The sequence below is a fragment of the Erythrolamprus reginae genome, chromosome Z, assembly GCF_031021105.1.
Source record: "Erythrolamprus reginae isolate rEryReg1 chromosome Z, rEryReg1.hap1, whole genome shotgun sequence".
NCBI classification, from domain to species: Eukaryota; Metazoa; Chordata; class Lepidosauria; order Squamata; family Dipsadidae; genus Erythrolamprus; species Erythrolamprus reginae.
The window spans coordinates 59061182-59073079 of record NC_091963.1 but is presented as its reverse complement, the minus strand read 5'-3'; the positions used below and the strand labels follow the sequence as shown (position 1 = coordinate 59073079).

General features: G+C 43.7%; 1 protein-coding gene across 1 annotated transcript in view; it reads left to right on the top strand.

The window, feature by feature from the left end:
- The first annotated feature begins 3100 nt into the window (after nucleotides 1-3100).
- ADCY1 (adenylate cyclase 1) overlaps nucleotides 3101-11898 on the top strand; it is a 424936-nt gene continuing 416138 nt past the window's right edge. Inside the window, exon 1 of the mRNA XM_070767120.1 lies at nucleotides 3101-3918. Within this exon, the coding sequence (XP_070623221.1) occupies nucleotides 3157-3918 (762 nt within the window). The 5' untranslated portion in view covers nucleotides 3101-3156. The remainder of the gene's footprint in view (nucleotides 3919-11898) is intronic.

Sequence of the window (11898 nt, the reverse complement as noted above, 5' to 3'; positions counted from 1 at the left end):
CTGCTTCCTGCGCAGGTCTGCAAGACACCTGAAACAGTGCACCAGTAGCGGTGGTAATGGGAATCCACCTCTGGTTTAGATGTAATTTCTACTACATTCACTGAATTTGCCCACCTGTAAATAAAACAGCATTGTACCTTTTACTCTTGTATTTGTGATATTTTTATTTTAATAAGCTCTATATTTTTGATAAAATTCAAACTGACATCTATGACAGTATTAGTTCTTTCATCTAGCTTCATGATGGCGAACCTATGGCATATGTGCCAGAGGTGGCATGCAGAGCCCTCTCTGCAGGCATGTGAGCTGTCACCCCAGCTCAGCTCCACCACTCAGGCCTCCCACCAGACAGCTGATTTTCAGGTCTCTGCCATGCATGTGCAGAAAGATGTGCACCCATGTGCAGGGTGCATGCGGAAGATGTGCACCCACGTGCAGGGTGCATGCAGATGTGCACCCATGTGCAGGGCGCATGCGGGAGATGTGCACCCATGTGCAGGGCCATGCATGAGTGCACAGGAAGCATATCCATGCACGGGGCTGTGGCTGTGGGGTTTGCACATGCATGCGTAGGGATAGGGGAGCATGGGGATCGTGTGTGCATGCACAGGCGCGCAACGCATAGGTCACAAGCACATTGCATTATGGGGGTGGGCAAGCTGTCGTGTACGCTTTAGACAGGCAATGACAAAAAGGTTAGCCCTCAGTGACCTAACTAATACTGAATGGATTAAAAAAAATCCTACTTAATGCTATTGACAATTGATAGAAGGCAATAATCTGCTTCTAATTTGTTTAGACCAGATGATTAATGTTGACTGTGAAGTTTTCTAGAATTGGGTCTGAAGTATATTATACGAGACTGATACAGACTTCAGAGGATAATCAGAACTGCAGAAAAAACAATTGCTGCCAACCTGCCTTCCTTTGAGGACCTGTAAACTGCACAAGTCAAAAAGAGGGCTGTGAAAATATTTATTGACCCCTCCCATCCTGGACATAAATTGTTTCAATTCCTACCCTCAAATCTTCAGTATAGAGCACTGCACAGCAAGACAACTAGACACAAGAAGTTTTTTCTCGAACGCCATCACTCTGCTAAACAAATAATTCCCTCAACACTGTCAAATTATTTGCTAAATCTGCACTATTACTACTAGTTTTTTCCCCTCATCATTCATCACACATTTCCTCCCACTTATGACTGTACGACTGTAACTTGTTGCTTGTATCCTTAAGATTTTATTAATATAGTTTCCTAATTGCTTATTTGACCCCTATGACAAACATTAAGTGTTGTACCTCATGATTCTTGACAAATCTATATTTTCTTTTATGTACACTGAGAGCATATGCACCAAGACAAATTCCTTTTGTGTCCAATCACACTTGGCCAATAAAGAATTCTGTTCTATTCTATTTAGCCTGCTTTAAAAATATTAATACATGGTACCAGTAAGAATATAGTTAACAGCTACCCAGGTGGCAGCAACTATTCATTCCTCAGCAGCTGAGGTGCTTGTCATTTGAACAGAGGCTGTCTTTGTCCTGTTCTACTGTATAGCACTAACGAAAGCTAGGGAACCTAAAAGCAACTTAACAAAATGGTAACCGCAGTTCTTTGTGTATGGGCGCACACCCGGATCTCGAAAATCTGAAAACAGCTAGAATGCTGATTCCCGTTCTTTTTAAACATTGGAAAGAAGTCGTTCCGATATAAAAGTTGCTTCTTTGTGGGCATTGCAATGAAGAATTCATTTCCATTTCAGAATATTTAAATATTATGGATACATTTATCCTTCCTAGTTAGACTGGAAAACTAATGAGATTCGTTTTGCAGGTACATTTTAAATGGCGGTGTGTTTAGCTATCTGAAACGTCGTCCGAGTTAACTTTTATAAAAGAAATCATGCCAAGAAATCAGCTCTCCTCCCCCCCGCCCCGACTATCCCACTAAATTCCTCTCCCCACTTGCCATTTTCCGCTCCCTCGTATACTGCAACCCATTTGCTGTCGATACTGCATGCGCTACCAGGTGTCCATTCTAATCTGTTGGCAGGAAGGCGTGACACGAAGTTAAAAAAAAAATCTCACGCGTTTTGATCGGTGAAGGGGAAAAGAACACGAATACGCATGGTGGAGAAATGGAGGCGTACCAAGAATTAAGAGAAAGCTAAGGAGGTGGGGTGGGGGGCATGAAATTCGGACACGTTCCTCTTAAAACCGAAAACGGACACTTGTCTCACCCCACCACAATTTGCTAAGATTGGGCAGAAGCGCCTGGTTTCTCAAGACAAAACGATGCGCAGGCGCAGGACGTTTGCTTAGTTAAAATGCTTTTGGACATTGAAAGGGGGTCACCCTATCTTTCCCTGTCTCGATATTCCCCTCGCTTACTCTTTCTCTCCCCTGCTCTGGCTCTGTCGCTTTTGGAATCCTCTTAATTTAACCCTATATATGTATAATTATTCTTCGGAAGATTATTTTTTATAATTTGCTTTCGTTACCGGTGGGAGGGTTGATCTCTTACTGCTTAATCTAATTCCCTAAGAACCAGCAGCTTGTGTCTCCCTCCTTACCCACCCTATCTTCCAAATTGCCGCCTCTGATTAAACCAGCCTGGATCGAGGGTTTGTTGTTGTTTTGCCAATCCTCGCCTTTTGTCTCTCAGCCGTTCCTCTTTTTTGCTGGCTTTCCTGTCTTCGGAAGAAGCCATTCGGGGAGTGTAGCCCCAGCAAACTGCAGCCTAGGAAAGCCGGGATGGGTTGGGTGAGAAGCTATTAGCTAAGTAGTGCGAACAGGGAACACCGCGCGTTGAATTAGAAGCGGCGGCAGCGGCAGTCCGGAACCTAGTGAGAGTGACTTTGCGCCTCCGAAAGTCGTTCTGAGGCCATCTGAAAAGCGGACCTCGCCGGCGGTTGCTGTTGCGTATGGCGTCGGGTGGGCTACCTTCGGGAACTACTGCTCTCTTTTCGGTTGGCTTTCAGTGTCCAGAACCGTTCCTGCTCGCCATCCCTATTATCGCTTTCCCGCCTTCTTAAAAAAAAGCAGCAGCAGCCGCCGCCCCCCTCCCGCCCCTCTTCTTCCGATTTCAGGGCTGAACGACGGGAGCGACAGTGGCCGAAGCAGCGGAGGAGCTTTCCCTCTGCGGGGTTTATGAATGGCCCTGACATGGAGGATATGCCGTTTCAGAAAGTCAAGAAGACAAGGAAGAAGAAATGTTGTCGCCGCCGCCACTGCTGCTGCTGCTGCTGCGCCTCCACACCCGGCCCGCCGTTGGAGAGCGCACCGCCGCCGCCACCACCTCCGTCGGCTGCAGGCAATAGTAGCAGCACCACCGGAGCTGCGACCACGGCAGTGAGAACTATCGGAGAGGATCCCCGGGTATCATTCCTGGACGGCGTCGCCTGTGAGGACCAGTTCGACTGCAAGGAACTGGAGTCGCTCTTCCAGAATTACAACCTGAAGTTGGAGCAGACGTCCACACTCAAAGCACTGGCCGTGCTGATCGCGCTGACGGCCAGCTTGGCGCTGTTGGAGCTGCTTTCGGGTCCCAGCCTGACTATTTCTAAGGGCTCCCATCCGGTGCACTGTATCATCTTCCTCTCCCTCTTCATTGTCACCAACGTTAAGTACCTACAAGTCACACAGCTGCAGCAGATAGTGAAGCTCACCTTGCTTTTCAGCTTTACCTTCGCCTTCCTCTGTTGTCCTTTCTCGATAGGCACCTATGGCACGGAGCCACCCAGCGCTCCCGAGCAGGGTATGTGGCAGCTCATGCTGGTCATCTTCGTCTCCTATTCCCTTTTGCCGGTCCGCACTCTCCTGGCCATAGTCTTCGGTTTGATAGTGTCCGTCTCTCATCTCATAGTCACTGGCACTTCAGTCAGCGCTAAGAGGCAGCCCCTCTGGAAGACGGTGAGTAGGTATCCTGCAAATTGTTCCTCACCAGGTTGTTCTTCAGTCTTCAAGAAGTGGAAGGAGGAAAATGCTAAAAAAAATGTTCACAGTACAGTGTCTTCTTAGGGACGTATAAAGATTAGGGCAAACAAGCTGAATATGTTTCTTATAAATTATAACAGTGTTTATGATTTTTAAAATAAGTTGACTCCTGGTATTCATTTTCAAGAATATCATAAATGCAAATAGTCTTTGCAAAAATACTACAGTACTGTATTCTATTATACAAGTCGCAATTAAAAAAATAGTTTGACAAATTAAATGTTGAAAATTTCTAGCCAAATGGCTTGGAATTGCAATATGATTTGCAGTTTATGATGTAAAGATGTATGTTTTTGGGATACTGGATGCATATGAAATTGCTTCTCCTCAAGGTTAGAGCATAATATCTGTTGAGGGGATCTGGTAGAAGTAAAGTGTAAAGTTGATACTGGTATTGGCATGAGCTCCTCTTAAATCACATATTGATGATATCAATAAATGTTTTACATGTCTCAATAAATGTATATGCTATTTGTTTTCTGATAACATAAAGGATATGAGACAGTGATGGACTGGTACTCCGAAGCACATCTTTCTCTGTAAATATATGTGCAACCATTATCCCATTACTAATTTTGAGCTATTTTAATGAGATAAAAGTGAGTTGGGGTAGGATATGGTGGATGGATAATTTTTTTTTTCTTTTTGCAATTGTATCTGATTCTCAGAAACTGAATAAACTACAGCTTTATGGGCAAGGTTTTTCAGGAATGGTTTGCCATTGCCTCCTTCCTAGGGCTGAGAGAATGACAGAGCCAAGTGACCCAGATTTGTACTTAAGAATTAGAATTCATGGTCTCCAAGATTTTATTCTGATGCCTTAACCACTATATCAAACTGACTCTATATTTTACATATTCATAAAATAAACCAGCCAGCCAGTTGTAGAATTTGGGGTGACTGCTTGGAAAAATAATAATTTGATTAATATTAAGCAACCTTCCAGAATGTTTTGACACGATTGGTTTGACGCGAGATCCTTGCATTTTGTCATAGACTCTACTTCAATATTTCCAGAGGTCATCCATTTGACTTTGTGCTTTTGTGCCTTCATAATCTTCCAATTTCTATCCTGATGCCTTAACACCAAATGTATACAAGAAAGTTTGAATTAGGCTATCTGTGGGTTGACAGTGAGGAATTAATAATGAAGAAAATTATTTCTTTGTATGAAACTATTAGAAGAGCAGAACACTAATTTTATTACTCTTCAAATATAAATATTTGAACTGGGGAAGGGGATTTTGTGTGTTTGTGTGCATGTATTGTCTGTGTGTACACATATGCACACATGGTACATATGGATGCATATGCATGCATCCATATGTACCATTCCTTTCCCCAGTTTCCTGATATTTTCTTCCTCCTCTTGTTACTTATCCCAGTGACAAAATCCTTCCACCTGTCTGAGATCCTGTTTGATCCTTCTTAGTGGCAACAGATTTTTTTCCCACACTCTATGTATAATATCATTGTATTTAACTTCTTAAGAGGTTTTCTTTCCTGAATTATTTGTACAAAAAGCTGCTCTGCACCATCTTTGAAAATGTGCTATTTCCCCTCCCTCTGCCTCAGAAAAAGCTATTTATACTTCTTCAGGGCTTCCTCAGGTGTCTACAGATTTGTACACTTGTACTGTGAAGAAAAGAAAAGAATAGGGATGGTTTGCAGACTTAAGTTTGCTGGACTACCAGGTTAACAAGGCTAGTTTCCATATATAATTCTAATTTGAATCTAAATGGAAAGAGCTTGGAAAAAAAGATGGGCATCTATTTACTGCAGATTGTTTTTAAGACAGAATAGAGACTCTATTTTGATCAGAGAATAAAGAATCAACCTTCTGTTGTGCTTTCCTTGACCAAATATATTGTCATGACACACAAATATAAAAACCCTCTGCCACAATCATGAACACAACACACAAGAATAGGCATTAAATCATGCCTATGATTTATAGCATTTTTATACTGTACATAAAAGTTGACAAATGTATGTATATACCTCAATGAAATATATGCAGCCAGACAATTTATACAGAATTACTTTTTGCCAACTGCTTTTGAACTGATGGACAAAATAAATTTTATATTTTCAGGTAGAGAAAGAAAGGGAGGGAGGGAGGGGAGGGAGAGAGAGAGAGAGAGATAAGCTGAGCATTACGATTTGTCCAGATAATCTGGTAGTCTATTTTTAAATTCATGATTTACAGATTCAGTGAAGAAAGGAAAATATGTGGGCAACTGAAATTTAAACAATAATTAAGAACTTCCAAATAAATCACTACCCCTTTAACATTTAATTTCAAAAGCAAATGAAGATGTTTGATAGCATCCAATGTTTTTGAAAAATAGATGGAGCAAAGGTTTTTTTGTGTTTTAAATATCATAAAATGATAACTATTTCTCTTTCCAGTTTTTCAGCTAGTGTTATTTTATTAAGTAACCAATTTACAACTGTTTTGCCTTGTTTTTCCTCTCATCTATGTATTAAGGAAGTAAATACATCTCCCTTATAATAAATGAACAGTTCTGATGTAATTATAGGAAACTCATAGGAAACTCCACAGAAAAATGGGACTCACTTCTTAGCAAAAAAGATTTAAGATTCCTCCAAAACCTTGTGCCATGTTGCTTTACATCACTGCTAAAATCTTTGCATTGATAATAGGATGAATCCTTTAGCTGGATTTTCAGCCCACTAGACTTTTTTATGTTTTCTTTATATCAGCCTCAATTAGAAATATTGAAAAGATAAATAGTTATAAAAACACTAAACTAAAATAGCTTTGGGGCAGTCTCAGACCTCTGTTTGGCTGGAAGCACTGAATAATTTGGACTCAGTGGATCCAAAACCTGAGGCAAAGTCCTCTAGTTGAGACATTCCAATAAAATCACCATCATCAGAACTGATCATTTATTATAAGGGAGATGTATTTACTTCTGATCCACAAAAAAAGGTGAATATAACACCCCACTCCTTTTATCCAGTATGGTTTCTTTCCAACCTAACTTTTCGTTGGTAGCTGTGTGGTTAGATCCTGATTTCAATAAGAATTTAGGCCACCTAATTGGGTGTAGAATTTTCATATAAGAATCACTTCCTTTCAAATATACATGGAAATAATCTGTTTCAAGTTTGGTATTGTAACATTGGTTAGCCCAGTGTGGAATGCTAAGAATGGTTATGGGCCCAAATAGTGTGGTTCCCAGATTGTGGCTGTAATTGTGTGGATAATGTGTTCTGTGTTCTAAATACAATAGTGTAATCCTGGTCAGTGAAATATGAAGGACTATGTAATGTGATACTTGGTTTACTACACTGAAAGGCTTTTACTCCTGAGGATTGAGAAGATACCAAGAGACTATCTGCCATTGTATGGACTAACACTGGATAAGCAGCTGATTAATCTTTGTGGTATAAGCTCAGCTGCTGGGTGTTTCAAGACAGTTTTATTTTTTGTGTCAGCTTTGGAGCTGTTACAGAAACTGTTTCGCACTCATTGTATAAAAGCAAAGACATGTTTGCTTATGTGACCAGAGACCACCTTGCCATGGCCATTGGAGAGGTGAGAAGACGCCACAACTATAAAAAAGAAAGGACATTGTTTCTCCAAATTTTTTAATGTTAATGTTTGTGAAAAAGGTCATGTATCTAGGTTTGGAAGGAGCAACAGAAACAACAACAACCAATGCTAACAGATACCATCTGCCTGTCTTTGGTGCTGTGAGGGGAAGAACTTTCCCCTTCAGATAGTGCTCCTAACTTGGGTGTCCTCCAAGTTCCACAGGTGAGGCTAGAGCAACATCTCTCAGCAGTGCCTAAGGGGGCTTTTGCACAAGTTTGTCTTGTGTATCACTCACATCACCTTTCGTCTTGACTATTGCAATGCACTCTACATGGGGCTACCCTTGAAGAGTGTTTGGCGACTTCAGCTGGTGCAAAATGCAGTGGCAGGTGCAGTAATGGTTGTACCAAGGTATGCCCGTATTACTCCATCCTTACGTGAGCTGCATTGGTTGCCAGTCAGTCTCTGAATGCAATTCAAGGTGTTGGTTATCACCTTTAAAGCCCTAAATGGCTCAGGGCCGCCTCCTCCCTCATACCTCTCTGCGGCCAGTAAGGATCCATAGAGTTGACCTTCTCCAAGTCCTGTCCACCAAACAATGTCAGTTGGCAGGACCTCGGGGAAGAGCCTTCCCTGTGGCAGCTCTGACTCTTTGGAACCAACTGACCCCAGAGATCTGCACTACCAGCCTTCCAGAAAGCCATTAAGACCTGGCTTTTCTGGCAGGCCTCTAATTAGGTTGATTACAAGTATGTAACCATACTGTCCACATGGGTCTGCTTGCTGTCCTAACCAATCAGGACCAAGCCTTCAGTCTTAAAAATGCTTGCTGGATCCGCCCCTTCTCCAGAATTCGCTTGGTCCTCCTACTGGCAGGACGCATGGTGTCTCATTCCTCTCGAGATCAACACCTTCCCATTTCATCTTCTGAACTCCTTCACCTGCAAAAATAAAATTCTCATATAAGTTTCTTCACCTTAAATCCCCCTTCCCTCAACCTTCCTAGGAGATTTGCTGTAAAGAGCCAGCTCTCGGGCTCGGCTCCAGCTTGGAGAAGCTGACCTCCCATGCAGCCAGTCGCTGGATGCTCCGTTTGTGCCGCCAGTGGCAGTTTTTCTATTGTTTTGAACTTGTCCAGCAATTTACGGTGTGGGACAAGTGAACAAAGTCGCTTGTTCAGTCCTCTGAGATTGAGTTCTTATTTTGCTTAATTGCGCAATGGTCCTAGCGCCTTTAATAGATCGCGCCAGCAGCCCACCCACGCTAACCGCTTGGCGCTGAAAAGCTCACCGCAGGCCCTGAGCACGCTGTGAAACTTTCAGGCTCTCGCTCTCACCGCTAGACCTCTCCTGCATGTGGCAATTAATCAAGACCTAGTCTCTTCACTGCACCCTCTAACTGGAACTTGGAGTCACTCCAAATTGTTCCAGGGTAGCAGTTTGCTCCAGGACCATGGGCTTGGCCCTTCTGGGATTTTTTCTAGCCTTTCTCCCTTATTTGGCTCTGCCTTCAAGCCTAGCAGTAATTAGGCCATGGCTGCTAGAATCTCCAAGAGGAATCTGACTGGCAAAACTCCCAGCAGGAACCCAGACCTTCTGGGGATGAAATAGAACCCATCCCATAGGCCTCTACTTCCCTAGTTCAAGAAATACAAGTCCTAGGCCCAGTAGAGCAGGAAAGCGAAGAGACAAGACTTTACAAAGACTTCATGAGCAATCTGCTAAACGCCTTTAGAGCCCAGGCTCAAGTCCATATCAGTTCACCTGCCTCCACAGATCCCCCAGATCTGTCCCCCCCAGGTGATCAGGAGCTAACCTTAGATGAGCCAAACTTGAACAGGCCCAAGCCAGATCTTTGGGGTTCAGGCTCTGTAGGAATAGAGACTAATGTGATAACCCCTCCAGTGCCAGCCCCAGCCCAGGGCCCCAGGGTGGACCTAGATCTCTCTCAGTCTATCTAACCTTCCTCCTGAATTTCAGTCTATGTTTTCTGACTTGTCTCAAACCATTGATGCTAGATTTTTGGCCTTCAATGCACCATCTACCTCCCACTCTCAAATCTGCACAATCAGGCCTTTGAGGTCTCTCCAAACCAGCAGGCCTCCTGCCCAAATTTTGGATAACGACGAGGAAGAAGAGCAGGATGACAGGGATGATCCCTTTCAGGGCCTTTCAGAGGATGAAGAGATCCAGGCTAAATCTCCATTCTCCTCTACCATCTTTCCTCCTCATCTCTTTAGGCGAGAGTGGTTACTGGCTTGACATCCCAAGATCAGCCTGCTCCTTCCACATCTGCTCCTCAAGAAGAAAACCTTCCCTTCTCCTTTTAAAAGGAGGACACAGATGTCACCACAATGCCTAAATAGTTTAAAGAGGCCCCTCTCAAGGAATGGTCCTCTCTCACCTCGGGACCCAATCCCTCTTCCAGGGACAAAAAGTTTTACAAAGTCTCACCCTCTTATTCTCTTCTACCTCAAAGCAGACAAGCCCATTAAGATTCTGCATTCAGCAGCAGCATGCCTGGCAAGTCGGAGGAAGCCCTGAAACCAGAGAATAAACGTCTTGAACGGATGCTAAGGAAAAGCTTTCTGGCTGACTCCTGAGCCATCAGATCCACAGCTGCAGCGTCCTTCTTCACAAGAGCAATGCTACTATGGCTACAACAAATTCAACACCACATTCCCCTGGATGACTTATGCGGTCAACAAGACCTAAACAAGATCTTCACAACAGCACAGCACGTGCTGATGCCACGCTTCCAGATCTGCAGCCAAATTGGTAGCTGCTTCCACCGTGGTCAGGAGACTCCTCTGGGTCCCCCCGTGGCAGGCATGAGTCAGACAGAAGTGGCAGCTTGCGATGGGGTCCCTCAAGTGCAAGGATCTCTTTGGAGGCTTACTTGACCCTCTTCTTAAGGAGACAGCGGACAAGAAGGTCCTGTCCCCCCCCACAAAAAAAATCAACCAAACCCCAGCAGCCCTTTTGGCAACCAGACCTGACCAACTTTGGTCTCCAGGTCAGTACTCCTCCTGATTCCAACCCCAGTCGGATAGAAGCACCAGGGGCAGGGGGACATGAAGTCAGAAAGGATCCTCTACCTCTAAATCTTCCAAGAGATCCAGATGATGAGCCAATTAACATCCCCATTGGGGGGGAGGGTGCCTGGCTTGGTTCTCCTCTGCCTGGTGCCAATCTTCTAAGGACCTTTGGGTCCTATCAACCATCCAGTGGGGGTTCCAGTTAGAATTCCCATCTTTCCCCCCAAAGCATTTCATTTCCTGTCCATCCCTCAGATATCCAGAAGCTAGTCTCCTAATGGAAGAAGCCATCCTTCATCTCTTGAACATCAGAACCATTCAACCAGTCCCCTCTTCCCAGAGAGGTCTTGGCTTCTACTCCATCCTTTTTGTAGGCCCTAAGACATCGGGAGAATGCAGAACTATCCTAGACCTGAAATGCTTAAATAATTATATCAGGTACAGGAAATTCAAAATGCACTCCTTTTCCTCCATTTTGGCTTCCATTCACCCTGGGGATTTCATGGCAGCCCTAGACCTCACAGAAACGTATCTCCATATCCCCATCCTCAAGTGTCATAGACAATTCCTCAGATTTGCCCTCTGGAGCAGACACTACCAATATAGGGCCATGCCTTTTGGTTTGTGTTCAGCTCCCAGGGTTTTCACCAAACTCTTAGGAGCCCTAGCAGCTCACATCCGAGCTATTCCAGTCCATATCCAATGCTACTTGGATGACTTATTAATCCATGGTCCATCCAAAGAAAGCACACTTTCAGACCTCCATATCACCATGTCAATCTTACAGGAACATGCATTTTCAATTAATATAGCCTAAAGCCATCAAACCCCAGCCACTACTCTACAGCATTTAGGAGCAGTGATAGTCTCTGTCCAATCCAGGGTATTCCTGTCCCCAGAAAGACCAGCATCAGGGAGCTCTCTTCCCAAGTTAAATTGCAAAGGAGAGCATCTATTGCTACCCTATCCTCCCTCCTAGGAAAGATGGTCTCATGCACAGGCATTACCCGCTAGGCACGCCTTCATGCTAGAGACATTCAAAGGCTTATATTATTTATTTATTTTATTGGATTTGTATGCCACCCCTCTCCGAGGACTCGGGGCAGCTCACAACATATATAAAGTGACAATAGTAAAATCAATCCAATTAATACATAAAAATAATCCTTTAAAATGTACTTTAAAAACTTGCACTAACATTCATTCAACAATCGTACTAAAAACATTCGTTGGTAAGGGGGAAGATCTAGTAACCCCAGGCCTGGCGATAAAGATGAGTTTTTAAGCTCTTTCG